Source organism: Oncorhynchus nerka, linkage group LG23 (assembly GCF_034236695.1).
Source record: "Oncorhynchus nerka isolate Pitt River linkage group LG23, Oner_Uvic_2.0, whole genome shotgun sequence".
NCBI lineage: Eukaryota > Metazoa > Chordata > Actinopteri > Salmoniformes > Salmonidae > Oncorhynchus > Oncorhynchus nerka.
This window is the reverse complement of record NC_088418.1, coordinates 27002068-27028255: the sequence shown is the minus strand read 5'-3', so window position 1 is coordinate 27028255 and position 26188 is coordinate 27002068. Positions and strand designations below refer to the sequence as shown.

Below are 26188 nucleotides of genomic sequence, written 5' to 3'. Positions count from 1 at the left end.
TGGGAACGTTATGGTAATTACCACGTGTAGCAGAGAAATAACAACAAATAGCACTGTTGGTGTAACTAGCTAGCATGCTATGAAAGTTATGTGAGCACCATTTCAGTTAAAGGTGCAATTTGCAGACATCACTCTGCCATTTCCTGGCTGCTAAAATTCAAATAGTTTGCCTAATTTCAGTTTGAAAAAACAAGCCAGTGTAGAGAATCATTGTACCATCTAAACTGCTGTGAAATATTGTTTTAATAACCAACAATATTGTTTGTTCAGATGTTTGAAGCTGGTGTACAAAACCGAAAGTAATTGATGCAAAAAATGAAACACATGAAAGCATAGAAATGGCGTATATCGAACAGATTTACTGCTTTTTAGACTTGCTTTCAATTAGAATGACATATCTATAACTCACATTTCTATGTGAATTTGGTCAGGTCGCCCAAAAAGTGACATATTGCAGCTTTAAGATGCTGTAAATCAGGGGAAAATAATTATTTCAGAAAACGACTCCCAGCATACGTGTCAAGAGATGAGTCTCAGCTAAATCACGCCTATACAAGCTGTTGACATGTTGAGGGTTTGTCTGCATTTGTTGAAGTTTGTCTGTGTTTGGATAATTCCAGTGAAACTCTGTCGGATTCTAGACGTCATTAATATTTGGACACGGACATGATCAAATAGCTATATTCGCTCTGTTATCATTTTAGCTAGCTAGCTATATATCAATGCATTATTTAAATTGCGGCTGCGAATCCAGCATAGAAATACTGTAGAAGGAATATAAGCTACGGTTATATATATATGTGTAGCCTAACTATTGAAGTAATGGGCAAGTTTATTTTGCTCCGGGCCATGCAAAACGAATTTGCCTAAAACCTTAGTGGTCTAAACCATTCTTCTTGGGGGGAGCGGGGCTCTAAAATACAATCATATGATGCAATTTTACGATTTATAAAATGGCCCCATTTTAATGCAGCCTTTTTTATTTATTTTTTTTGGACAAATTATCCAATGGATTATAATAATCTACTGATAAAGGGGAGGTGTAAAAAACATTAGTTGTCACCCCCTATTTTAGTTTGCTCCATGGCTCAGGCAGCCAAGTGTCGCTGTAGCCAGAGACTGAAGAGGTAGCGAGGGGGGTTAATGAAAGTCAATGAACTAAGTAGACCAGACCCAGCTGCTATTACATTGGTGTCTACGGGAGTCCCACCCCATTAAGTGGACTGAAACTGACAATGTTTTTCAACCGTAAACAGCCTGAGTGAACTCTCTTCATTTAGCCACCATCTTTGCAGTAGGCCAAGATGATCTATTATATTGCTCAGCTCCATTGCAACTCTTTGCAGGTGTTTCTGATTTATAAACAGAGTTCCTCTGTGACGATGAGAACCTTCCAGAAGGACAACCATCTCTGCAGCAGTCCACCAATCAGGCCTTTATGGTTGAGTGGCCAGATGGAAGCCACTCCTCAGGAGAATGCACATGACAGCCCTCTTGGAGTTTGCCAAAAGGCACATAAAGGACTCTCAGACTATGAGAAACAAGATTCTCTGGTCTGATGAAACCAGAATTGAACTGTTTGGCCTGAATGCCAAGTGTAATTTCTTAAGGAAACCTACTGTGAAGCATGGTGGTGGCAGCATCATGCTGTTGGGATGTTTTTCAGCGGCAGGGACTGCAAGAGTAGTCTGGATCGAGGGAAAGGTGAACGGCGCAAAGCACAGAGATCCGTGATGAAAACATGCTCCAGAGCTTTCAGGACCTCCGACTAAGGTGAAGCTTCATCTTCCAACAGGTTAATGACCTTAAGCAGACAGCCAAGACAATGTAGGAGTGGCTTTGAGACAAGTCTCTGAATGTCCTTGAATGGCCCAGCCAGAGCCCAAACATCTCTGGAGAGACCTGAAAATAGCTGTGCAGCAACGCTCCCCATCCAACCTGACAGAGCTTGAGAGAATCTGCAGAGAAGAATGGGAGAAACCCCCCAAATACAAGTGTGCCAAGCTTGTGGCGTCATACCCAAGAAGACTCGAAGTTGTAATCGCTGCCAAAGTACTGAGTAAAGGGTCTAAATACTTATGTAATATTTAGTTTTTTAAATTTAAGTTTGCACACATTTCTAAAAAACTGTTTTTGCTTTGTCATTATGGGGTATTGTGTGGAGATTGATTGATATATTTTTTTAATAAAATCAATTTTAGAATAAAGCTGCGAAGTAACATTCCATGTAATTGAACTATTTAAGAGCTAGCACGTCTGATTATTTATACTTGTCAACTAATTATCAAGCTCTCGATCGGGTGATCAGCTGAGCTAGTTAAGGACGACATCAGCATTGTGAAATGTTTGGGAGCCACCCCCCCGAGGAGAGGTTTGAGAACCACTGCTGTAGACTATTTTAGCGACGTGAACAAATCAGGCTAAACTCACCCATTTTTCCTCTCCTCGATTTTAAACTCGGTGTAGTTTTATTGATAAATGTGCGTACACGTGTAGGTTAAGGCGAAAGAGTTGTAGTTGGTATGGAAGATGGTCACTTAATATATATATATTTTTTCCCCCTGTCTCTATCTGCCCCTTCTCTCTCTCTCTCTCTCTCTCGCTCTCTCTCCATCCCTTTTTCCAGGCATGGCTGAAGCCCACCAGGCCGTGGCCTTCCAGTTCACGGTGACTCCGGAAGGTATCGACCTGCAGCTGTCCCACCAGGCCCTCACGGAGATCTACCTCTCGGGCCTGCGCTCCTGGAAAAAGAAGTTAATCCGCCTCAAGGTACTGGACATGTCTGAGGGCCTGGTCTGTCTGTCTTTGATCTGTCTGGCTTTCTCTTTCGTTGGTGTGTGTGTCTCTCTGGCTAGCCCGAGTGTACATACTCCCAGACAAGCTTCCTGGGTCATCGCTGTTGGTCTTTATCGCCTGCTTATCTGTCTGTAAGGGGGACAAATTGCTCTGACTCGCTTAGACCTGACCTCCGCTAAGTGTAGACCCCAGGCTATCCCCTCAGAATATTTCTCCGGGTTATTGCTGTCTATCTTAATTGCCTTTCTGTACACCTGTCTGTCTGCCTCCCTTGTCCATCTATCTGTCTGTAAGCCTGTCTATTCTACTGCACTGCTACTTGACTACTACCTTTTTCTTCTGTTTGCATGTCTTAAGATTGGTCTGTCTTCGTCTTCCTCTCTATGCCTCCCTGTCTTCCTCTCTATGCCCTGCCTGTCTTCCTCTCTATGCCTCCCTGTCTTCCTCTCTATGCCTCCCTGTCTTCCTCTCTATGCCTCCCTGTCTTCCTCTCTATGCCTCCCTGTCTTCCTCTCTATGCCTCCCTGACTTCCTCTCTATGCCTCCCTGACTTCCTCTCTATGCCTCCCTGACTTCCTCTCTATGCCTCCCTGACTTCCTCTCTATGCCTCCCTGTCTTCCTCTCTATGCCTCCCTGTCTTCCTCTCTATGCCTCCCTGTCTTCCTCTCTATGCCTCCCTGTCTTCCTCTCTATGCCTCCCTGTCTTCCTCTCTATGCCTCCCTGTCTTCCTCTCTATGCCTCCCTGTCTTACTCTCTATGCCTCCCTGTCTTACTCTCTATGCCTCCCTGTCTTACTCTCTATGCCTCCCTGTCTTACTCTCTATGCCTCCCTGTCTTACTCTCTATGCCTCCCTGTCTTACTCTCTATGCCTCCCTGTCTTACTCTCTATGCCTCCCTGTCTTTCTCTCTATGTCTTCCTCTCTGCCTCTCTATGCCTCCGTCTGTCTTCCTCCCTGTCTGCTTTTCTCTCTGTCTGTCGGTTAGAATTACATCACATGGTTTCTGCAGAACAGCGTCCATACGTCATTCTACTGTGATCTACTGTGACATACCTCAGCTGTGTATAATAATCATATCAGCACAAACAGCAGAGGGGGACATACTGCTCTGACACACTTAAACCTGACCTCTGCTGAACAGTATGTCATTTAACGTCACAGTGCTGCTGAACAGTTTGTAATTTAACGTCACAGTGCTGCTGAACAGTTTGTAATTTAACGTCACAGTGCTGCTGAACAGTATGTAATTTAACGTCACAGTGCTGCTGAACAGTGTCATTTAACGTCACAGTGCTGCTGAACAGTGTCATTTAACGTCACAGTGCTGCTGAACAGTATGTCATTTAACGTCACAGTGCTGCTGAACAGTGTCATTTAACGTCACAGTGCTGCTGAACAGTATGTCATTTAACGTCACAGTGCTGCTGAACAGTGTCATTTAACGTCACAGTGCTGCTGAACAGTATGTAATTTAACGTCACAGTGCTGCTGAACAGTGTCATTTAACGTCACAGTGCTGCTGAACAGTAGAAAGCTGGAATATGAACAGCCAGCAGCGTCACCTTTCTCTAATCTGTTTGCGGTAAACATGCCCTCCGGGTGACCTCATTAGTAAACACACACCAGCGCTGTGTTTGTCCCAACTCGATGCCGGCATGCATTCATCCCTGTTCTGTTCTCCCCCGGTCTTAACTTTGGCTGTATCTCTGTCTGTCCCGTCACTCGTGCAGGAGATACGCTTGGGGAGATTATGGGCTTTTGCTTTTAAAACCAGGCCAAGGTACATGGTAGTAGCTGTGAAGAGCATTATCCAATACTCTCGTTTGGATTATATGCCGTGTTGACATGGCTGGGAAGGTGATTGGGTTTTGAATGGGTGACGTATGCTGTTTATTAGGGCACGTAAAACCAAAATGATTACAGTGTTTTTTTTTAACCTTTTTTCTTATCCATGAAGTCCCTCCCCTTTTCAGTTTGTTTTCTTCCTGTTGGGTGCCTTAATGATCAATCTCTTTTCCCCCTAATTCCCCAACAGAATGGTGTGATAACTGGGGTGTACCCGGCCAGTCCCTCCTCCTGGCTGTTTGTGGTCATCGCCATCCTGGCCACCATGTACATGCGCTCCGACCCCTCCATGGGTCTCATCGCCAAGATCCAGGAGCACCTACCGGTCAGGTAGCTAGTTCCAGTCACCAACCGTGCACAGACACTCCGCTGTCTTCAAAGTCTACGAATATTTCTTAAAGACGGGTATTGAAGTAAAATATTTCCCCCTTTTCTCAGATGTTCTCACCAAATCATTGAAATCCTTCTCTCTCTTTCTCACCCCGCCCCCCTCCTCCTTTAACACTCTTTCATTCTCTAATGGAATGAACCCCTCCCAGTCAGTCTCTGAGTGCCCAGTGTCAGACGGTGGTGTCGGCGGTGCTGTTCAGCACGCTGCTCTGGTTCTCCCTCATCTTCACCATGCGCATGTGCCTGAAGCAGCTCCTCTCCTACCACCGCTGGATGTTCGAGCAGCGCGGCAAGATGTCCAACACCACCAAAGTCTGGGTGGTCAGTATCCCCCCCGCCCCTTGTTCATTACCTTCTCCTGTGTGTGTGTGTGTGTACACCGTGCATCTGTAGAGACTCCTGCCGCGTACCCACTCCTGGGGAGTCGTCAACAATTGAACATCACATCATTGTATTTGTCAAATGCACAGAATACGGTGTGGTGTACATCGTACAATGAAATGCTTACTTTCAAGCTCTCCTCTAAAATTGTTGGGAGGGGGTGTCTAAATGATCTTTCTACCTCCATTGCAATCAGTGTAAAAAGTGATTGGATAGATTGGGAAGAAAATCACCCTGCTAGTTAGATTTAAAAGCTGTAGTATTTCAAGGTGGTCGTAGGAGAGCTGCATTTAGCCCCCACCCGGGACTCGGGCTGACTTTGTTTGTGTGTGTTACAGGCGCTGGTGCGGATCTTCTCGGGCAGACAGCCTCTCCTCTACAGCTACCAGGGCTCTCTGCCAAACCAGCCCGTGCCGGCCGTCAAAGACACGGTCAAGAGGGTGAGACGCTCTTCAATTCAATCTTTATTGTCCCAACAGGGAAATACATTTCGACAGAAGATGCGGCATATCCGCTCGCCAGATATTCATGCTTGACAAAGACTAACCCAACGGCCTGAAGCTATCTCCACTATGTACTGGTCTTGACGAGGAGAAAAAGGGAGGTTCTCTTTTGCACTGTTCAACCAATCCAGTAAATGTGGAGGAGGAGTTAAGATGGAGTGTCGCTTTGTTAACGTCCAAAAGCGGGAAGTTGCATCACAGGCTCTCTTTCCATTTCCCCTGAAAACCGGAACTTTCGGTTGTTGGGGACTCTGCAGAGGCTAGACAAAGACAAACGCAGGTTGGAAGTTGCCGTCATCTCTCCTTACGCTCGCTTGCTTTCGCTCCATCTCTCTTTCTCTACACCTCTCTCTACACCTCTCTCTCCACCTCTTCTCTCTCTACATCTCTCTCTACATCTCTCTCTCTGTCTACCTCTCTTTGCCTCTCCCTCAGTATTACTGAACCTCTAACACTCCATTGTACCTCCCATCACACGTTAGCTCGATTCCCTCTGTGTATTCTGTTTTGTTGTATGTGAGATAATGTTCTGTGTCTACTGCACAATGATGTATATAATAGAATATTGTTCTGTGTGTTTGTTCTTCTCTCTCTCTGTTTCTCTGCAGTATCTGGAGTCGGTGCGGCCGCTGACGACCCCTGATGAGTTTGAACGCATGACGTCGCTGGCCACCCAGTTTGAGAGCAGCCTGGGGAACCGGCTACAGTGGTACCTCAAACTCAAGGCCCTCTGGGCTTCCAACTACGTAAGTAACCCCTTATATGTCGACTTTGGCTGTGGCTGTGTCCAAAAATGTAACGAGCCGTCAAATCCTTGCTCCCTCTGGCCTTCCTTATTGGAGGATTCTTGGATCCTCTCCTCCAATGAGCTTTAAGAGAGCAGGAGGTGAGACAAAGAAAGGCGATATGCACACGTAGAAATGACCTATTTTAATAGTCGAATGCTCATGAACAATGTAGATCTTTGTCGCAGGCTATTTTGAATTATTCATTGTAATGGATGTGCTGAGGGTGTGTGAGGGCTGTGGCCCCCTGGCCAGGATGTTGCGTGGTTGTGCCACAGAGGATTTCTATGGGGTGTATTCATTAGGGCATTTTTTAACAAAACATTTTATCACGGATCAAGAAAACAACAATTTTTTTATTGGGACAACTTCAGATGGTACCTACCTTACCGTTGTCCATTTTGTGTCGACTGAACACGACCCTGGGGGTGTGTTTTTCCCTTATAGGTGAGCGACTGGTGGGAGGAGTACATCTACCTGAGAGGACGGAGCCCTATCATGGTCAACAGCAACTACTACGGCATGGTACGTATCAACAAATCATCGACTACTCCCCATGTTCTGTCTCCTAATAGCGGAGGTGTGTTCAGTGAGGTGAAACGTTCACAACGTTGCAGGTAGAAATGTAACAAATAGAGCAAACATGATTCCTTATTCTACTTGAACGATGACCGCGGTTTGGTCCATTTAACCTTTAACCCAACAAATGGGTGTGATCATTCTACAGGGGTCCCTGGATCGTACGCTCAAACCGGTTTGATTAGAGCGTTTATTTAGAAGGTTCATTTTCAGCATTTGAGCTAGCCACGCTGATTTTTCACTGAACTATTTTTGCACAAACGCAGTCCTTACAAAGTTATGTCCTGAATGTGCCAAGTTTATTTTTGGATGCAATGATCAGACATTCACAGAAGTAGCAACAGCATAACACAATCATCCAAACTGGAAAATGTAAGCTACATTTGTCCTAGCGCTAACTGAGGAAATGTTGACGTAACACAAGCGGTCATATTTAGAGAACCCTCAGCTGACGGAAACCACAATATGAATGAGCTAATAGCGATTACTATTTATAATTCATCACATCACGGCTGAGCTTAACATTGATTGATAAAATGTAGGAAAACACTTTCTAGAAAAGTAATCCGGTGATGGGTAGTTTGTGCGCGCCGCCATGTTTGTTTTTCGCGTCAACCAAAGATGATAAGAGGAGACTAGATGAGTTTGGTCTGTTTGCAGTATGCATGTTGAAGGAGTGTGTAGTTTACGATCATTCACTTCCCTTCATTCACTTCCGGAAGTGTTCCCGAAAGATGAGTGAACCATTCCTTCACCTCATTATAACATCTTTGGTCTGACAGACGTTTACGTGACACCAAGAATGCATTGTATAATGTCAACAAACATGGCGCCACACATAGCTGGCAAATAGCTTAGCATTAGCTCATTATAATCAGTACAACCTTCAGTACAACATCAATGGTGTCCATTACAATCTATGCAATTATCATAATGCATTATTTGTCACCAGTACTTGAAAACATGTGAATAAAACTGTAAAACATTATGCTCCATACTTACATACTTCATGCTACAGTAGACACGCCAACATGATATACAGAAAATAAGGCACTTACTTTGATAGGAACACACACATGTCCAAAGTTTTTATTTATAAGGAAAACAACAATGGAGGCAATGCGAGCGCCAGCCAGAAAATGTGCCAGTTAGTGCAAGACTTCGCAAATGTCTGCATACTTGATGTGCGGAAGAAATGGGGAAGGGCTCTCCTCGACGAGGGAAGTTTTGTCTGGCTCCGTAAAGCCTCTATCATAAATTGTCTACAACACTGAACTGGGCTATTTCTATGTGAATTAATGAGGCGAAACAACCCTCAAAATTCAAACTGTCGTTAGAAATACAACTTGTTAGAAAATAATTAGAAATTTACAAGTTGAAACACAGCCTATAGATAATTAGCAGGCAGCGCGTTAACTGTCCTGTTGCGTAACAATCCCATTTTGGAACAGAGTGTGCATTCTGACATCACGTGCATAAAACAACTTGCGCTGGGGGTGACCGTTAGAGATATTTGGAACTTGCGTATGGAAAGGTTAAACAACATATCTATTTCTCTATGGGTGACATTTTGGAAGCATAACAGAGGCCCTACAGTCCAAAAGCACTTGATAAACTTGAAATGCTCTCAAATAAATCATTGCCTACCTTTCGTGGAAAAGGGGAAGGCGTTTCACATACTAATAGTTTTCTCTGGTTTGCCACTTAGCAATGCTGATCTGCGTTGTCAAAATGGCACCTCCTCCCTCTCTCATACGCACTCTCTCTCCCCAGGACTTCTTGTATGTGACGCCCACCCCCATCCAGGCTGCCAGAGCAGGCAACACCCTTCATGCCTTCCTCATGTACCGCAGGAAACTCAACAGAGAGGAGCTCAAGCCTGTGAGTTCAACAACCGGTCAACCTCCACCATTAGCGTGTGAGGGGCTGAAGTTTAACCTGGGCCATATTCATTAGGGCACGCAATGAAAAAAGTTTTAAACCGTTTTATAATATATATATATATATATATATTTATTTTTTGGGAAGTCCAGATAGCCCTCCCTATTTCTGTCTGTTTTCATCCATTTTGATGCCCAATGAAAAACCCTGAGCCCTATGCATGAAAATACCATTGGCCTTTGAACATCATGCGTTGTTCAGTGAATACCATGTATAATTCATGAAAGTACTGCCTCGATGGCTGCTGTGTGATCGCGATAGGTTTGGTGCACCAATCAGAAAGCTTTATTTGACATCAAAACTAGGGGTGTGCCGAGTAGTCGGACAAAAGAGGTATCGCAACGGATATGGGCAATTTTCTGGTTACGATTATGATCCGAGTATTTTTATATCTTTTTTTAAAATATACGTAATCAGAATATATATCTTTTTGGAGTTCCCGCAAGCATATTTCTCATGTCAGTCAGTCACGTGCGTGGTCTAAATAACAACGGGCTAGTTTCCCTGTCTGTAAAGATAAGGGCGGGCTGTATGTTGATCCTGCTGCTCTGATTGGATAGAATGAAGCTGTATTCCTCCGCCCACTCGCTTCATAATTTCACCCGATCACTTTTCCTCGCATGTTTTCGGTCTGATCATTTAGATTGCTGCGGCCCGCTACTATGATAAATCCCATGGTGAAGGGCACTTGCTATCAAGCTATCAATGTACATAATATCTAACCAGATGGGCAAGGGTAGGGGAAATATGAAACGTTGGTGCCCATTCCGACTGAGTGGCCGCAAGTTTGAGGACACGCGCACACCTGCTCCTAATCTGCAGGGGTTTTCTTTGCAGTGAGAACGTGCAGGGAGGTATTTTGCCAACATCTATTTAGGCATATTAAAACACTTCAGTTTCTTCCGTTCTGACTATCAACTGACAACCTCCGGATTAGATTACGAATGCGAGTATGGCCATGTGGGCACACACCTAATCAACGAGTCCCCTGAACTCATTTTACATATGAGCAGGGGCCCGTACCAAGGTGTTGACATGTTTTCATAATGAGGTGTTTTTATTGCGATTTCCTTTCAAATACGTACCGAAATAGGAGAGATGTGTTGAGTATGAACTCGTTCCGTGTGTGTTTGTCTGTGTACATGTTGAGTGTGTGCTGGTGTGGACTGACCATGTTCATGTGTGTAAGCTGCATCAATCCATCCATCCAGTTTTTTTAGCTCCTTCTGTGTGTAGAGGTTTGAAGTGTCCTTTGGTTTAATTTTCCAGTTTGTTTGAAACCCATTCCCTCTCATGGTCTCATACCATCCCCATCTCTCCTCCCTACCCCCACACTCTGTACCTTCCCTTGGCCTTTCTCTCTCTTTTCTTTTCCTGTCCTTCTCCCTCTGGTCTGAACTCTCGCTCCCTGGTCTGAACTCTCTCTCGCTCCCTGGTCTGAACTCTCTCTCGCTCCCTGGTCTGAACTCTCTCTCGCTCCCTGGTCTGAACTCTCGCTCTTTCTCGCTCCCTGGTCTGAACTCTCGCTCTTTCTCGCTCCCTGGTCTGAACTCTCGCTCTTTCTCGCTCCCTGGTCTGAACTCTCGCTCTTTCTCGCTCCCTGGTCTGAACTCTCGCTCTTTCTCGCTCCCTGGTCTGAACTCTCGCTCTTTCTCGCTCCCTGGTCTGAACTCTCGCTCTTTCTCGCTCCCTGGTCTGAACTCTCGCTCTTTCTCGCTCCCTGGTCTGAACTCTCGCTCTTTCTCGCTCCCTGGTCTGAACTCTCGCTCTTTCTCGCTCCCTGGTCTGAACTCTCGCTCTTTCTCGCTCCCTGGTCTGAACTCTCGCTCTTTCTCGCTCCCTGGTCTGAACTCTCGCTCTTTCTCGCTCCCTGGTCTGAACTCTCGCTCTTTCTCGCTCCCTGGTCTGAACTCTCGCTCTTTCTCGCTCCCTGGTCTGAACTCTCGCTCTTTCTCGCTCCCTGGTCTGAACTCTCGCTCTTTCTCGCTCCCTGGTCTGAACTCTCGCTCTTTCTCGCTCCCTGGTCTGAACTCTCGCTCTTTCTCGCTCCCTGGTCTGAACTCTCGCTCTTTCTCGCTCCCTGGTCTGAACTCTCGCTCTTTCTCGCTCCCTGGTCTGAACTCTCGCTCTTTCTCGCTCCCTGGTCTGAACTCTCGCTCTTTCTCGCTCCCTGGTCTGAACTCTCGCTCGCTCGCTCCCTGGTCTGAACTCTCGCTCGCTCGCTCCCTGGTCTGAACTCTCGCTCGCTCGCTCCCTGGTCTGAACTCTCGCTCGCTCGCTCCCTGGTCTGAACTCTCGCTCGCTCGCTCCCTGGTCTGAACTCTCGCTCGCTCGCTCCCTGGTCTGAACTCTCGCTCGCTCGCTCCCTGGTCTGAACTCTCGCTCGCTCGCTCCCTGGTCTGAACTCTCGCTCGCTCGCTCCCTGGTCTGAACTCTCGCTCGCTCGCTCCCTGGTCTGAACTCTCGCTCGCTCGCTCCCTGGTCTGAACTCTCGCTCGCTCGCTCCCTGGTCTGAACTCTCGCTCGCTCGCTCCCTGGTCTGAACTCTCGCTCCCTGGTCTGAACTCTCGCTCCGTGGTCTGAACTCTCGCTCCGTGGTCTGAACTCTCGCTACGTGGTCTGAACTCTCGCTCTCTCGCTCCCCGGTCTGAACTCTCGCCCGCCCGCTCCCCGGTCTGCACTCTCGCCCGCCCGCTCTCCGGTCCGCTCCCCGGTCTGCACTCTCGCCCGCCCGCTCTCCGGTCTGCACTCTCGCCCGCCCGCTCTCCGGTCTGCACTCTCGCCCGCCCGCTCTCCGGTCTGCACTCTCGCTCTCTGAACTCTCTCTTGCTCTCCCCCCCTCTCCCCTCTCCTCCTGTTCCTCCCCAGAGTCGTGTTCCAGGCACTGTCATTCCTCTGTGTGCAGCTCAGTGTGAGAGGATGTTCAACACCACACGCACTCCTGGAGAGGAGACCGGTAAACACACATGTAGAGTCATCTACATCAATACACACTTCTGAACACAGTACCTAAATGTACAAAGGACAATACAATACATGCCTCGCGTTCAAAGCACACATTAACACAGATCTATAGGTTTTACCGTACAAATGTGCAGTAAATATCAGTAGCCATTCAAATAAGACGGTGCTTTCCAAACTTTTTTACTAAAGCCCCCCTTTCGTCATGGAGGAACGGTTATTTGGAGAGGGTTGCCATACTGTACCATAACTGACTGGACATTTGCAGTAATGTGTGTATGGTCTCACTGTCCATTTCGTGAAGAGAGGGGTGTTTGTACTTCACACAGTCACAAAATGTCCGCCACAAAACTGCTCTGTCATCTTTCACTGTCTCTCATCCGTCCTGTTTCCTAGTCTGTTGTCTGTGCCGTCACTCTGGAAAAGGCTTGCCTCTAACGGACTTCTCTTGTATCTATCCACTTTATATTTGTTTTCGTTCACCTCTTTCCTTTTCACTATTCCCACCTGTTCTGTTGTTCCTCCTCTTTCCCCTTTCACTTGGTCCCTTGTTTTTTTCGTCTGTCGTCCCATTGTGTCCTCTCCTCTATCCTCCCCCATATTTCTTTGTTTTTTTCCCCCCCGGTTCCTCTATCGCTCAGTGGTTGTTGATGTCTTCGGTCCCTTGCTGTTCCTATCAGTTTGAGAGGATGTTTGACTCTTGTCGAATCCCCGGGACGATCACAGGTATTAACACTTCCTCAATACATGTAGGATGCGTCTCCTATGGCACCCTTTTCCCTATATAGTGCGCCACTTTTGACCAGGGTCCACGGGGAACAAGGTGCCATTTGGGACACACGTAGTATCCCTGTCCTTGTATCTCCCATGTGTTGTGACATCCCTCTGCAAAGTCCCCGCGGTGACCACCACGCCCTTGCCCGATTACAAACAGGAGCCCTTGTTTTATAAATCGGTCCAGTATTTTTATAATTCCCCACCTGCTTGGTTTATGTTGATAATTACAATATATAGCCTGTTTTTATAGTGTTCTTCACTAGGTGTTGCAGCACTTGACTAGGAATTACTCCCCAATTTGTTGTAGTGAAACATTTGAAAAGTTGTCAACAAATCACTTGGATATAGAGTACCAGTCAAAAGTTTGGACACACCTACTCATTCAATGGTTTTTCTTTATTTTTTACTCTTTTCTACATTGTAGAATAGAAGTGAAGACATCAACTATGAAATAACACATATGGAATCATGTAGTAACCAAAAAAGTGTTAAATAAATCATAATATAGTTTAGATTTTAGATTCTTCAAAGTAGCCACCCTTTGCCTTGATGACAGCTTTGCACACTCTTGGCATTCTCTCAATCAGCTTCATGAGGTAGTCACCTGGAATGCTTTTCCAACAGTCTTGAAGGAGTTCCCATATATGCTGAGCACTTGTTGGCTGCTTTTCCTTCACTCTGTGGTCCAACTCATCCCAAACCATCTCAAATGGTTTGAGGTCGCGTGATTGTGGAGGCCAGGTCATCTGATGCAGCACTTCATCACTCGTCTTCTTGGTCAAATAGACGTTACACAGGCTGGAGGTGTATTTTGGGTCATTGTCCTGTTGAAAAACAAATGATAGTCCCACTAAGTGCAAACCAGATGGGCTGGTGTATCGCTGCAGAATGCTGTGGTGGCCGTGCTGGTTAAGTATGCCTTGAATTCTAAATAAAACACTAAAATTGTCACCAGCAAAGCACCATCACACCTCCTCCTGCGGAGATCATCCGTTCACCTACTCTGCGTCTCACAAAGACACAGCTGTGTAACCAACAATCTCAAATTTGGACTCATCAGACCAAAGGACAGATTTCCACCGGTCTAATGTCTATTGCTCGTGTTTCTTGGACTAAGCAAGTCTCTTCTTATTATTAATGTCCTTTAGTAGTGGTTTCTTTGCAGCAATTCGACCATCAAGGCCTGATTCACTCAGTTGATGTTGAGATGTGTCTGTTACTTGAACTCTGTGAAGCATTTATTTGGGCTGCAATCTGAGGTGCCTTAATTGCCGATTCGCTGAGGTGGGTAACTCTAATGAACTTATCCTCTGCAGCAGAGGTAACTCTGGGTCTTCCTTTCCTGTGGCGGTCTTCATGAGAGCCAGTTTCATCATAGACCATGGACTTTGTCTTTTACTAAATAGGGCTGTCTTCTGTATACCACCCCTACCCTGTCACAACACAACTGATTGGCTCAAACGCATTAAGAAGGAAAAAAATTCCACAAATAAACTTTTGACAAAGCACACCTGTTAATTGAAATGCATTCCAGGTGACTACCTCATGAAGCTGGTTGAGAGAATGCAATTTGTCATCAAGGCAAAGGGTGGTTACTTTGAAGAATCTAAAATCTAAATTATATTTTGATTTGTTTCACACTTTGTTGGTTACTACATGATTTCATATGTGTTATTTCAGAGTTTTGATGTCTTCACTATTATCCTACAATGTAGAAAATAGTAAAAAATAAATAAAAACCCTTGAATGAGTAGGTGTGTCAAGTGTTGACTGGTACTGTAATTTAAAGCTGATTTTAGGGACTTTAATTCATGGTGGGAATTATTTGCTACTGGACGGTTTGGTACCACTTAATTTCCCTTCGCTAAATACACACTCTCAAACCAAATCTTTCTAATGATTTGAGCTGAAACTACTTTAAGAACTTGCAGATGTAAGCGCCTTCCAATGACCAGCATTTGAGACCTGTATCATTGCTTTGTCATGACTATAAAATATTGACATGTCCCCTACTCTGGCAATTTGTCGTCAATCTTATTTTCCAGCCAGCAAACACTGTGGGCAAGTGGCGCTTTTGACATTGGCATTACTGATATCAATATAGGTCCTGTATTATGGTTACATGGTGGTAATGTTGAAAACTATCTTGTCTGCAGCTGGTCCTGTAGTTTCTAGTCAGTCACTCTCCTTCCTCTGTAGGCTGTCAGTCTCCCTCCCTTTCTGCCCCCTCTGCCCCTGTCCATCTGCTCCAAGGCATCTGTACCATATTTAACTCTCTCTCTCTCTCTCCCTCTTTCTGTCTCTCTCCCCTCTCTCTCTCCCTCTTTCTGTTGTGTAGACACGGTGCAGCACTGGCAGGACAGTGACTATGTGGCGGTGTACCACCGGGGGCGCTACTTCCGTCTGAGGATGTACTCGTCTAGCCGGCCACTGTCACCACGCGAGATCGAGTCGCAGCTCCAGAGGATCCTGGATGACCCGTCACCCCCCTCCCCGGGAGAGGAGAAGCTCGGGGCCCTGACAGCTGGAGACAGGTGAGTCATGGATGTTTTGGTAAAAATATACAGTCATCTGATTGATAGCAGGGGCTCAAAAAAATCTCCAATTGAAATGATCTGGGATGTGTTCAGTTGGGAACACCGTAGCAAAACCGGAAAATGACAAATCTGTGTTCTGGTAGTACCTCTCTGTTTCACTCCGTCTAGAAATGTTTTCCACCTACTGAACATGACCCAGGTCTGTGTGCCTGGCTGTACCTGTCCTCCTAAGCAATACATTTTGTTTCTCAGAATTCCCTGGGCCAAGGCCAGGAAGGAATACTTCAGCTTGGGCGTGAACAAGCGGTCACTCGACTGCATCGAGAAAGCGGCGTTCTTTGTGACCTTGGACGATGACGAGCAAGGCATGATGGGAGAAGACCCAGCTGCTAGTCTGGACCGTTACGCGAAGTCCCTGCTCCACGGGAAGTGTTACGACAGGTAAGTCATCCAGACTAATGGTTGTCACGACATAGTTACCTTTTTAAAAAATAAAGCTTATTTAGAGGGCACACTTGCCACAAAGCCTGTTTCATTCATTCTTTTCCTTTAATACCCCAATGAAATAAGGTCTATCCTCCTCAATCACTCCCATGGTTCTACCCTTGTCGGAGTTGGCGCCGGTTATCAAAGTTGTGCACACTGTCGTTTCTTTTTGCCAGGTGGTTTGACAAGTCATTCTCCGTTGTGATCTATAAAAACGGGAAGATCGGTCTGAATGCTGAGCACTCATGGGCCGATGCACCGGTGGTAGCACACTTATGGGAGGTAAGACATAACATACAGTGCCTTTGGAAAGTATTCAGACCCCCTTGTCTTTTTCCACATTTTGTTACGTTATAGCCTTATTCTAAAATTGATTCAATATTTTTTTCCCCGTCCGCAATGTACACGAAATACCCCATAACGACAAAGCAAAAACAGGTTTTTAGAAAATGTGCCAATTTATTACACATAAAAAAGTAAAATATCACATTTACGTAAGTATTCAGACCCTTTACTCAGTACTTTGTTGAAGCTCCTTTGGCAGCAATTACAGCCTCGAGTCTTTTTGGGTGGGACTCTACAAGCTTGTCATACCTGTATTTGGGGAGTTTCACTCATTCTTCTCTGCAGATCCTCTCAAGCTCTGTCAGGTTGAATGGGGAGCGTTGCTGCACAGCTATTTTAAAGTCTCTCCAGAGATGTTCGATCGGTTTCAAGTCCGGGCTCTGGCTGGACCACTCAAGGACATTCAGAGACTTGTCCCGAAGCCACTCTTGCGTTGTCTTGGTTGTGTGCTTAGGGTCATTGTCCTGTTGGACGATGAACCTTCGACCCAGTCTGAGGTCCTGAGCGCTCTGGAGCAGATTTTTTATCAAGGATCTCTCTGTGCCTTTGCTCAGTTCATCTTTGCCTCAATCCTGATTAGGTTCCCAGTCCCTGCCGCTGAAAAACATCCTCACAGCATGATGACGCCACCACCATGCTTCACCGTACGGATGGTGCCAGGTTTCCTCCAAACGTGGCGCTTGGCATTCAGGCCAAAGAGTTAAATCTTGGTTTCAACAGACCAGAGAATCTTGTTTCTCATGGTCTGAGAGTCTTTAGGCGCCTTTTGGCAAACTCCAAGCGGGCTGTCATGTGCCTTTTACTGAGGAGTGGCTTCCGTCTTGCCGCTCTACCATATAGACCTGATTGGTGGAGTGCTGGTTGTCCTTTTGGATGTTTCTCACATCTCCACAGAGGAACTCTGGAGCTCTGTCAGAGTGACCATCGAATTCTTGGTCACCTCACTGACCAAGGCCCTTCCCCGATTGCTCATTTTAGCAGGGCGGCCAGCTCCAGGAGGCGTCTTAGTGGTTCCAAACCTCTTCCATTTAAGAGTGATGTTCTTGGGACCTTCAATGTTGCAGAAATGTTTTGGTACCCTTCCCCAGATTTGTGCCTCAACCCAATCCTGTCTCGGTGCTCTACAGACATTTCCTTCGACCTCATGGCTTGTTTTTGCTCTGACATGCACTGTCAACTGTGGGACCTTATATGGACAGGTGTGTGCCTTTCCAAATCATGTCCATTCAATTGAATTTACCACAGGTGGACTCCAATTAACTTGTAGAAACATCTCAAGGATGATCAATGGAAACAGGATGCACCTGAGGTCAATGTCGAGTCTCATAGCAAAGGGTCTTAATACTTAAGTAAATAAGGTATTTTTATTTTTAATACATTTGCAAAAAATGTTTAGCCTGTTATTGCTTTGTCATTATTGGATATTGTGTGTAGATTGCTCAGGAAAAACTTGATTTAATCCATTTCAGAATAAGGCTGTAATGTAACAACGTGGAAAAAGTTAAGGGGTTTGAATACTTTCCGAATGCACTGTATAACTATAAATATATGAATATACAGAAAAATTAGCAGACCTCTTAGGGAAAGATTTTAATTTTTTTTATGTATAAATATATTCCAAATGTATGTACAATGTATATACCAGGGGTACTCAAGTCTTACTCTACGAGGTCCAGAGCCTGCTGGTTTTCTGTTTTACCTGATAATTAATTGCACACACCTGGTGTCCCAGGTCTAAATCAGTCCCTGATTAGAGGGAAACAGACAAAATGAGAATAAAAATCCAGAAAATCACATTGTGGGATTTTTTATGAATTTATTTGCAAATTATGGTGGAAAATAAGTATTTGGTCAATAACAAAAGTTTATCTCAATACTTTGTTATATACCCTTTGTTGGCAATGACAGAGGTCAAATGTTTTCTGTAAGTCTTCACAAGGTTTTCACACACTGTTGCTGGTATTTTGGCCCATTCCTCCATGCAGATCTCCTCTAGAGCAGTGATGTTTTGGGGCTGCTGCTGGGCAACACGGACTTTCAACTCCCTCCAAAGATTTTCTATGGGGTTGAGATCTGGAGACTGGCTGGGCCACTCCAGGACCTTGAAATGCTTCTTACGAAGCCACTCCTTCGTTGCCCGGGTGGTGTGTTTGGGATCATTGTCATGCTGAAAGACCCAGCCACGTTTCATCTTCAATGCCCTTGCTAATGGAAGGAGGTTTTCACTCAAAATCTCACGATACATGGCCCCATTCATTCTTTCCTTTACACGGATCAGTCGTCCTGGTCCCTTTGCAGAAAAACAGCACCAAAGCATGATGTTTCCACCCCCATGCTTCACAGTAGGTATGGTGTTCTTTGGATGCAACTCAGCATTCTTTGTCCTCCAAACACGACGAGTTGAGTTTTTACCAAAAAGTTATAATTTGGTTTCATCTGACCATATGACATTCTCCCAATCTTCTTCTGGATCATCCAAATGCTCTCTAGCAAACTTCAGACGGGCCTAGACATGTACTGGCTTAAGCAGGGGGACACGTCTGGCACTGCAGGATTTGAGTCCCTGGCGGCATAGTGTGTTACTGATGGTAGGCTTTGTTACTTTGGTCCCAGCTCTCTGCAGGTCATTCACTAGGTCCCCCCGTGTGGTTCTGGGATTTTTGCTCACCGTTCTTGTGATCATTTTGACCCCACGGGGTGAGATCTTGCGTGGAGCCCCAGATCGAGGGAGATGATCAGTGGTCTTGTATGTCTTCCATTTCCTAATAATTGTTCCCACAGTTGATTTCTTCAAACCAAGCTGCTTACCTATTGCAGATTCAGTCTTCCCAGCCTGGTGCAGGTCTACAATTTTGTTTCTGGTGTCCTTTGACAGCTCTTTGGTCTTGGCCATAGTGGAGTTGGGAGAACTTGCACAATTGGTGGGAAACTAAATACTTTTTTGACCCACTGTATATAAATAACCTGTACTGAGTAAATAAGTGAATTCATGTATTTTTCTCAGCTAATTGTCTCTCTGTTTTCAGTATGTGTTGGCCACAGACAGTTTCCAGCTGGGGTACAATGAAGAGGGCCATTGTAAGGGAGAGGTGGATGCCTCTCTACCCCGACCTCAGAGACTAAGCTGGGACATCGCCCCAGAGGTGAACCACCCATCCACCCTTCCTTTCATTTATTCATCCATCCATTTATCTGTCTATTATTTGAGTTATCTGTTCTCTTAATTTAATTATCCATTCACCTCATTTGAAAATCTCTCATTGCCTATAGGAATATTTTCTGGACATTGTAATACCCATGTTTTTAATCGCTCATTTCATAACGCGTCAAGCATGCATAAGACGAATGTGTAATTCCAATGAGAACACAAGTGATCTTCCCATCAGTGTATATAGATGTACATCTCAATGGCCATGCGCTAAACTCTTCTTTTGACACCCAGTGGTCTTAAGATCCAGTGTTGCCTTTTCCCCTCCTCTCTCTGTCCCAGTGTCAGGAGCAGATCTCCCAGTCTCTGGCGGTGGCCCAGGCGCTGGCCGACGATGTGGACTTCCACGTCTTCTCTTTCCGGGACTTTGGCAAGGGCATGATCAAGAAGTGGCGCATCAGTCCTGACGCCTACATCCAGCTGGCCCTTCAGCTGGCCTACTACAGGGTGAGGGGACAGCTCAAAGTGGACAGGAACATTTATACACCTACACACACACTTGTTTAATTTTTTTTGTGGCTGGGGGGTGGGGTTGACCCATGCACTATGTAGCTTAGTACGGCTTCAATGTAGCAACAATCGGTCAATCAAATTTAACATAGGATGTAAACCAAAGTAAATGAGCACAAAACAAAACCCCCCAAAACGTCAGGATCATTGCTCAAACATGATCAATTCTGTTGCCTCCTTACAATCTCTAACCCCATCCTTCTCCCCCACTCCCCTCTCAGGACAGGGGCATGTTCTGTCTGACCTACGAGGCCTCCATGACCCGTCTGTTTCGGGAGGGCCGGACAGAGACTGTGCGCTCCTGCTCCAATGAAAGCTGTGCCTTCATCAAAGCCCTGGAGGGAGGAGAGGTAGGGAGCATGTGATCTTACTCGGAATACTTTCTCATAAAACGTACCCTATTGCTCTCCCTCATCTCTCTCGCTCTCTTTACCCTTTTCTCTCTCTGTCCCGCTCGCTCGCTCTCCCCCCTCTAATGTCCACCAGGGGGTAGAGGTGTGCAGGAGACTTCTCCGCCAAGCCTCAGAGAAGCACCAGAACCTGTACAAACATGCCATGACTGGCGCCGGCATCGACAGGCACCTCTTCTGTCTCTATGTGGTCTCCAAATACCTTGGGGTGGACTCTCCCTTCCTGAAAGAGGTGTGTTTTTTTGGCGTCTTGCTTTTCTGTAATAAAATTTTGATTCCATACGACTGACTCGTAGCTCTGTTCTTTTTTTTTTTAAGCAGTTCTGTCTTACACAAATAAATAATTAATTTTTATATAATAATTCTATCCATTATATATATATTATATTATATAAAAATAAGAAGCTAGTCTTTTTTTAAGTAAATAGTTCCGGAAAACCACTGGTATGTATTATAATCAGAGAAAAATCTGCGCTGACATATTAATTTGGTAGTAGTCAGAAACACCTTTTGTGCAACCGCCTTCGTTACAACAACGTTGTTTTATGTACAGTATTATAAACCGGGTAGTGTGGTTCCTAGATGCTGATAGGCTTAAACAGCATTTCAGCAGTGTGTATAACAGACAATATACCACAGGTATGACCCAAAAATACTTGTTACCTGTTATATTTATGTTGGAAACCAACCAGTTTTATAATAGCAATAAGGCACCTCAGGGTTTGCGTTGTGCCTAAGAACAGCCCTTAGCCGTGGTATATACCACGCCTCCTCAAGCCTTATTACTTAATTATAACATCAGCCATGTTTGATCATCTCTGTGGTGACGTGTCTAGCTTAGTGGAGTAACAACACTGTCCCTGCCTGTGTTGTTCCAGGTGCTGTCCGAGCCATGGCATCTCTCCACCAGTCAGACTCCTGTCCAGCAGGTGGAGCTGTTTGACATGGTCAACCACCCAGAGTACGTCTCCTGTGGCGGAGGCTTTGGCCCGGTCAGTACCTCTCGGTCTCTATCTTCGTCTCCAAACACCTTTTAATTGCAAAACTTGGTGGAATAACAGAATGCTTCCAACATAAGAACATTATTTGTCAACGAGCATATCATCTCAACTTGGTATGGCAAAGACTCCTCCATGGTAATAGACCGGTATACTGTAGCTGTGTTGTGGTGCAGAGCTGTGCTTCAAGAGAGCGAAGTATGTACTTGTCTTTCCTAGGTGGCAGACGATGGTTACGGGGTGTCCTACACCATCATGGGAGAGAACATGATGAACTTTCACATCTCCTGCAAGCACTCCTGCTCACAGACTGTGAGTACCACTGATCGGTCCACAGGGAGGATCTTCGCACCACATGTCCAAACCTAAACGATGCCCTCGTTTTATTAATTTCCTAAGCTAATTGAGAATATTTGTTTTGAGGTTGATTACCGGGATACATATTTTGGCTAAGCAAACAATTCGTGGGACTAGTCTTTCTCTTGCTGATTTATTCTGTCTCTCTTAGAGTTCCCACAAGTATGGAGGTCAGATCAGGCAGGCCCTACGGGACATGCTTCAGCTACTCTGCCCAGACCAAAGAGAACCCTCTAGAACAGACCAGAGCCAGACCAAGAAGGACCTGTAGATCTGGAGAGGAGAATCAGAACCAGGGGGGGAGGAGGAGAGGAGAAGAGAAGGTGGTTGTGATCATTTGATGGTGAGTGTCGGAAGAACGTTGGGATGATGTCAATGAGCGTTATAGGGGGAGACTGCCGTTTTTAGTCTGTGGTTTAAGGTGGATGGGTTAGGTGATTGAAGGATCAGTATCTATGAAAAAAAACAAATTGGATGAAAACCTAACTTTTTTTTTTTTATCATGAATTTATAAAATAGTGAAGGAGGGATATGGATATATAGTTAAATCCTTAAACCTTTTTATTTGTATTTTCGATTGTATATGATTTCTGGTCTAACTTTACAATAAGTGTCCCTAATAGTATAGCACTTACAAAAACAATAAATTACTGTGGGTACACATGGTTAGTAACGTTCTCAATTTCAAAGTATTTACAAGTACCTCAAAAATCATTTGCACGAGAGGTTTAGCCACAATTTGTTTGCGTTTGTGTAATTACAAATATTACGACTTTTAAACGACCGCAAACAAGCCTGACTTTTGGAAGTACTCGAACAATACAGTACATAGGCCTGCACTGCAATAACATTGTACCTGCCTATGTAACTACCATGGATGGTCATTAGGGACACTTATTGTAAAGTGGGACCTAACTTCTAAAGCATTACTAATGTTTTACTTGAATGCAGTGCCCGAACCTTGACCATTACTTTGGAACACAAGTTAGAACCACATTGACCAAATGATAAGGCCCTATGTTTTGCGCACTCATGTGTCATAGCGAGATTTGAACCTGTATTTGAAGCCTTATCCAGAAATGAGAATTGCACCAGAAATGAAAGCTATTGTCTGAGGATGATGCTGGATCATCTGACATATAAAAAGAACAAGTGGACAGTTTGATGTTAAAGCTTTAAATGAAAGGCTAAAAATCCAAGCGTGTCACGTTTTTGCAAAACACGGGGCCCTTCAAATAAGCTCTCATTATGACGTGACTATGGTCCATTGTAAAAAAATATATATATAATACAAACAAAAACATTTGGCATTCGAAGTTGAGTTAACTATTTGTGCAATGTGTCATTTTAATTGCAATATTATGTTTCCTAGTACACAGTGCAAAGTTCACTTTAAATTTCAAAGTGAAGTTGTTTATTTTCTGCTCCAATTGGTTCAAAAGGCACAACAATGCAAATAACATGGCATTTGTTTTATACAATTTTTCTCATCCATGTTGATGGTAGAGGTTTTCTCCTCAGGTTACAAAATGTCAATATGTAAAAAAGGGTGGAAATGCAAGTCCTGCAACGCTACCGGACTGACGCTATTAACGCACAGCACAGTTTAATTGGCATCATCATGGCAAGTATTGTTTTTTTGTGGGGCTTCTCGCTACGGTCTTTGGGCTGTGAAGCAACTGCTCGTAGAAAATTCAACAATTTTGAACGAAAAAAACAAACAAACTCTGTGGACCCGGAAACACCAGGGTCTCCTAGCTAAATCTTCTTCATATTTAACTCTGGTTTGCAGAGTAACACATGATTGTACTATGGTGTATGTTGCTAGATCGTTACTGCACTGTCCAGGAGGCTTTTTACTTTCACACGGTGGTGAAATGACCTAGGTTTATTCTGCTCTCTTCCCCCAATGATTCTAACCCTTTATAAAGCCATTTATAAAGCAATAAGTCCACTTCGACCCTTGTTATCTTTCTTTTAACAGTAGGAATTCTTATCCTCTAAGAAATAAAACTAGTTTTGTTCGGAGTATCCATTTGAATGATACGGTCCATGCAATGTTGGATTTGTTTGGCAGAACCTAATGTTGTTTTTATATATTCAAATATTTGACAGTTTACTTTCCATGACTAGGGTGGGTGTATTACAGTAGCTGGGCTCTTTTCTGAATTCACCAAGTCATTTCACTACCAAATGTAAACCTCTGCTGGGTAATGACGCTTTTTCTTTGTACATTTAAGTTATGTTTCAGCAAGCCGATTTAATATTTCTTTTGGAGATTTGCGTTAGTGCGTCTTTCTCTTTCTGTCCATCGGCCTGATTTAAATGATTCAACGGCCAGTACATTTTACCAGTGGCACAATTTGTGTACAAAATTGTATTATTATTTTTTTCATTCATAATGTATGTGTATGTACATATACATGTATGTACTCGTTTTCCTTGTGTTTGCTGGCTCTTTTCTCACTCCAGATCAACCACTGAACAGCTGAGCGTGTCACAATATTCTTAAGCATTTTTTTCTTTCTTAAATGTAATGGAAAAACAAAAACGTATGAATTTTCTATTTTATTAAAAAGAGATTCAGTCACACTTTTTGTGTCAATTTCTGTCACAGTTATGCATGTGTTCCTTCCTCTTCCTTATTGGGTTATGATTAGTATTTCACTGCTGTATATACATATATATTAGTGGCTATTTATGAAGGGCTGAATCCTAATTTGAGATCTGGCGCTTCTCTCATATTAACATTAATGGATTTGTGTGAAAAATGTAACATTTCTATTTTCCATGTAAATGGCATGTTATAGAAGCGTCCAGACACTTTTTGTGATTTCAGTTGCTTTTTAGAAACCTACCCCCCACCACCAATCGACTTCCTAGACAATGGGAAACTAGAAGGCATGCACAAGGAAAATTACAATCTCTTTCCCATCCACAGGAGTCTTAGTGGGGGTAGGAGCTGTAACACTTTCTCTTTACGTATTGGCGACACAAACGGGTAAACCGTCATGCTATCAGTGGGCTATTATCCGACATACTTGTGACTTATTAGTTTGCTTGCTGAAAGCAAAAACACTATTTTTGTTTCATCCGATCAGAGGACATTTCTCCAAAAAGTACGATCTTTGTCCCCATGTGCAGTTGCAAACCGGTCTTGCTTTTTATGGCGGTTTTGGAGCAGTGGCTTCTTCCTTGCTGAGCAGCCTTTCAGGTTATGTCAATATAGGACTCGTTTTACTGTGGATATAGATCCTTTTGTACCTGTTTCCTCCAGCATCTTCACAAGGTCCTTTGCTGTTGTTCTGGGATTATTTGCACTTTTCGCACCAAAGTACGTTCATCTCTAGGAGACAGAACGCGTCTCCTTCCTGAGAGGTATGACGGCTGCGTGGTCCCATGGTATTTATACTTGTGTACTATTGTTTGTAGAGATGAACGCGGTACCTTCAGGCATTTGGAAATTGCTCCCAAGGATGAACCAGACTTGTGGAGGTCTACAGTTTTTTTTTCTGAGGTCTTTGCTGATTTCTTTTGATTTTCCCATGATGTCAAGCAAAGAGGCACTGAGTTTGAAGGTAGGCCTTGAAATACACTGCTCAAAAAAATAAAGGGAACACTTAAACAACACAATGTAACTCCAAGTCAATCACACTTCTGTGAAATCAAACTGTCCACTTAGGAAGCAACACTGATTGACAATACATTTCACATGCTGTTGTGCAAATGGAATAGACAACAGGTGGAAATTATAGGCAATTAAGCAAGACACCCCCAATAAAGGAGTGGTTCTGCAGGTGGTGACCACAGACCACTTCTCAGTTCCTATGCTTCCTGGCTGATGTTTTGGTCACTTTTGAATGCTGGCGGTGCTTTCACTCTAGTGGTAGCATGAGACGGGCGTCTACAACCCACACAAGTGGCTCAGGTAGTGCAGCTCATCCAGGATGGCACGTCAATGCGAGCTGTGGCAAGGTTTGCTGTGTCTGTCACTGTAGTGTCCAGAGCATGGAGGCGCTACCAGGAGACAGGCCAGTACATCAGGAGACGTGGAGGAGGCCGTAGGAGGGCAACAACCCAGCAGCAGGACCGCTACCTCCGCCTTTGTGCAAGGAGGAGTAGGAGGAGCACTGCCAGAGCCCTGCAAAATGACCTCCAGCAGGCCACAAATGTGCATGTGTCTGCTCAAACGGTCAGAAACAGACTCCATGAGGGTGGTATGACGGCCCGACGTCCACAGGTGGGGGTGGTGCTTACAGCCCAACACCGTGCAGGACGTTTGGCATTTTCCAGAGAACACCAAGATTGACAAATTTGCCACTGGCGCCCTGTGCTCTTCACAGATGAAAGCAGGTTCACACTGAGCACATGTGACAG

General features: G+C 44.7%; 1 protein-coding gene across 2 annotated transcripts in view; it reads left to right on the top strand.

Annotated features, from left to right (window-relative positions):
* Positions 1-24403, top strand: part of LOC115106619 (carnitine O-palmitoyltransferase 1, liver isoform-like) — a 39294-nt gene extending 14891 nt beyond the window's left edge. Inside the window, exons 2-19 of one of the 2 annotated variants that reach the window (XM_029629527.2) lie at positions 2627-2769; positions 4834-4973; positions 5183-5354; positions 5753-5854; positions 6526-6663; positions 7150-7227; positions 9055-9162; positions 12825-12909; positions 15299-15494; positions 15750-15938; positions 16160-16265; positions 19355-19471; positions 19819-19983; positions 20268-20396; positions 20533-20688; positions 21335-21448; positions 21674-21766; positions 21963-24403. In XM_029629527.2, coding sequence (XP_029485387.1) covers positions 2629-2769; positions 4834-4973; positions 5183-5354; positions 5753-5854; positions 6526-6663; positions 7150-7227; positions 9055-9162; positions 12825-12909; positions 15299-15494; positions 15750-15938; positions 16160-16265; positions 19355-19471; positions 19819-19983; positions 20268-20396; positions 20533-20688; positions 21335-21448; positions 21674-21766; positions 21963-22082 — 2349 coding nt within the window. In that variant the 5' untranslated portion in view covers positions 2627-2628 and the 3' untranslated portion in view covers positions 22083-24403. Of the gene's footprint in view, positions 1-2626; positions 2770-4833; positions 4974-5182; positions 5355-5752; positions 5855-6525; positions 6664-7149; positions 7228-9054; positions 9163-12090; positions 12179-12824; positions 12910-15298; positions 15495-15749; positions 15939-16159; positions 16266-19354; positions 19472-19818; positions 19984-20267; positions 20397-20532; positions 20689-21334; positions 21449-21673; positions 21767-21962 lie in introns of both variants that reach the window. The other variant, XM_029629526.2, reaches the window with a different exon arrangement.
* Positions 24404-26188: the final 1785 nt, after the last annotated feature.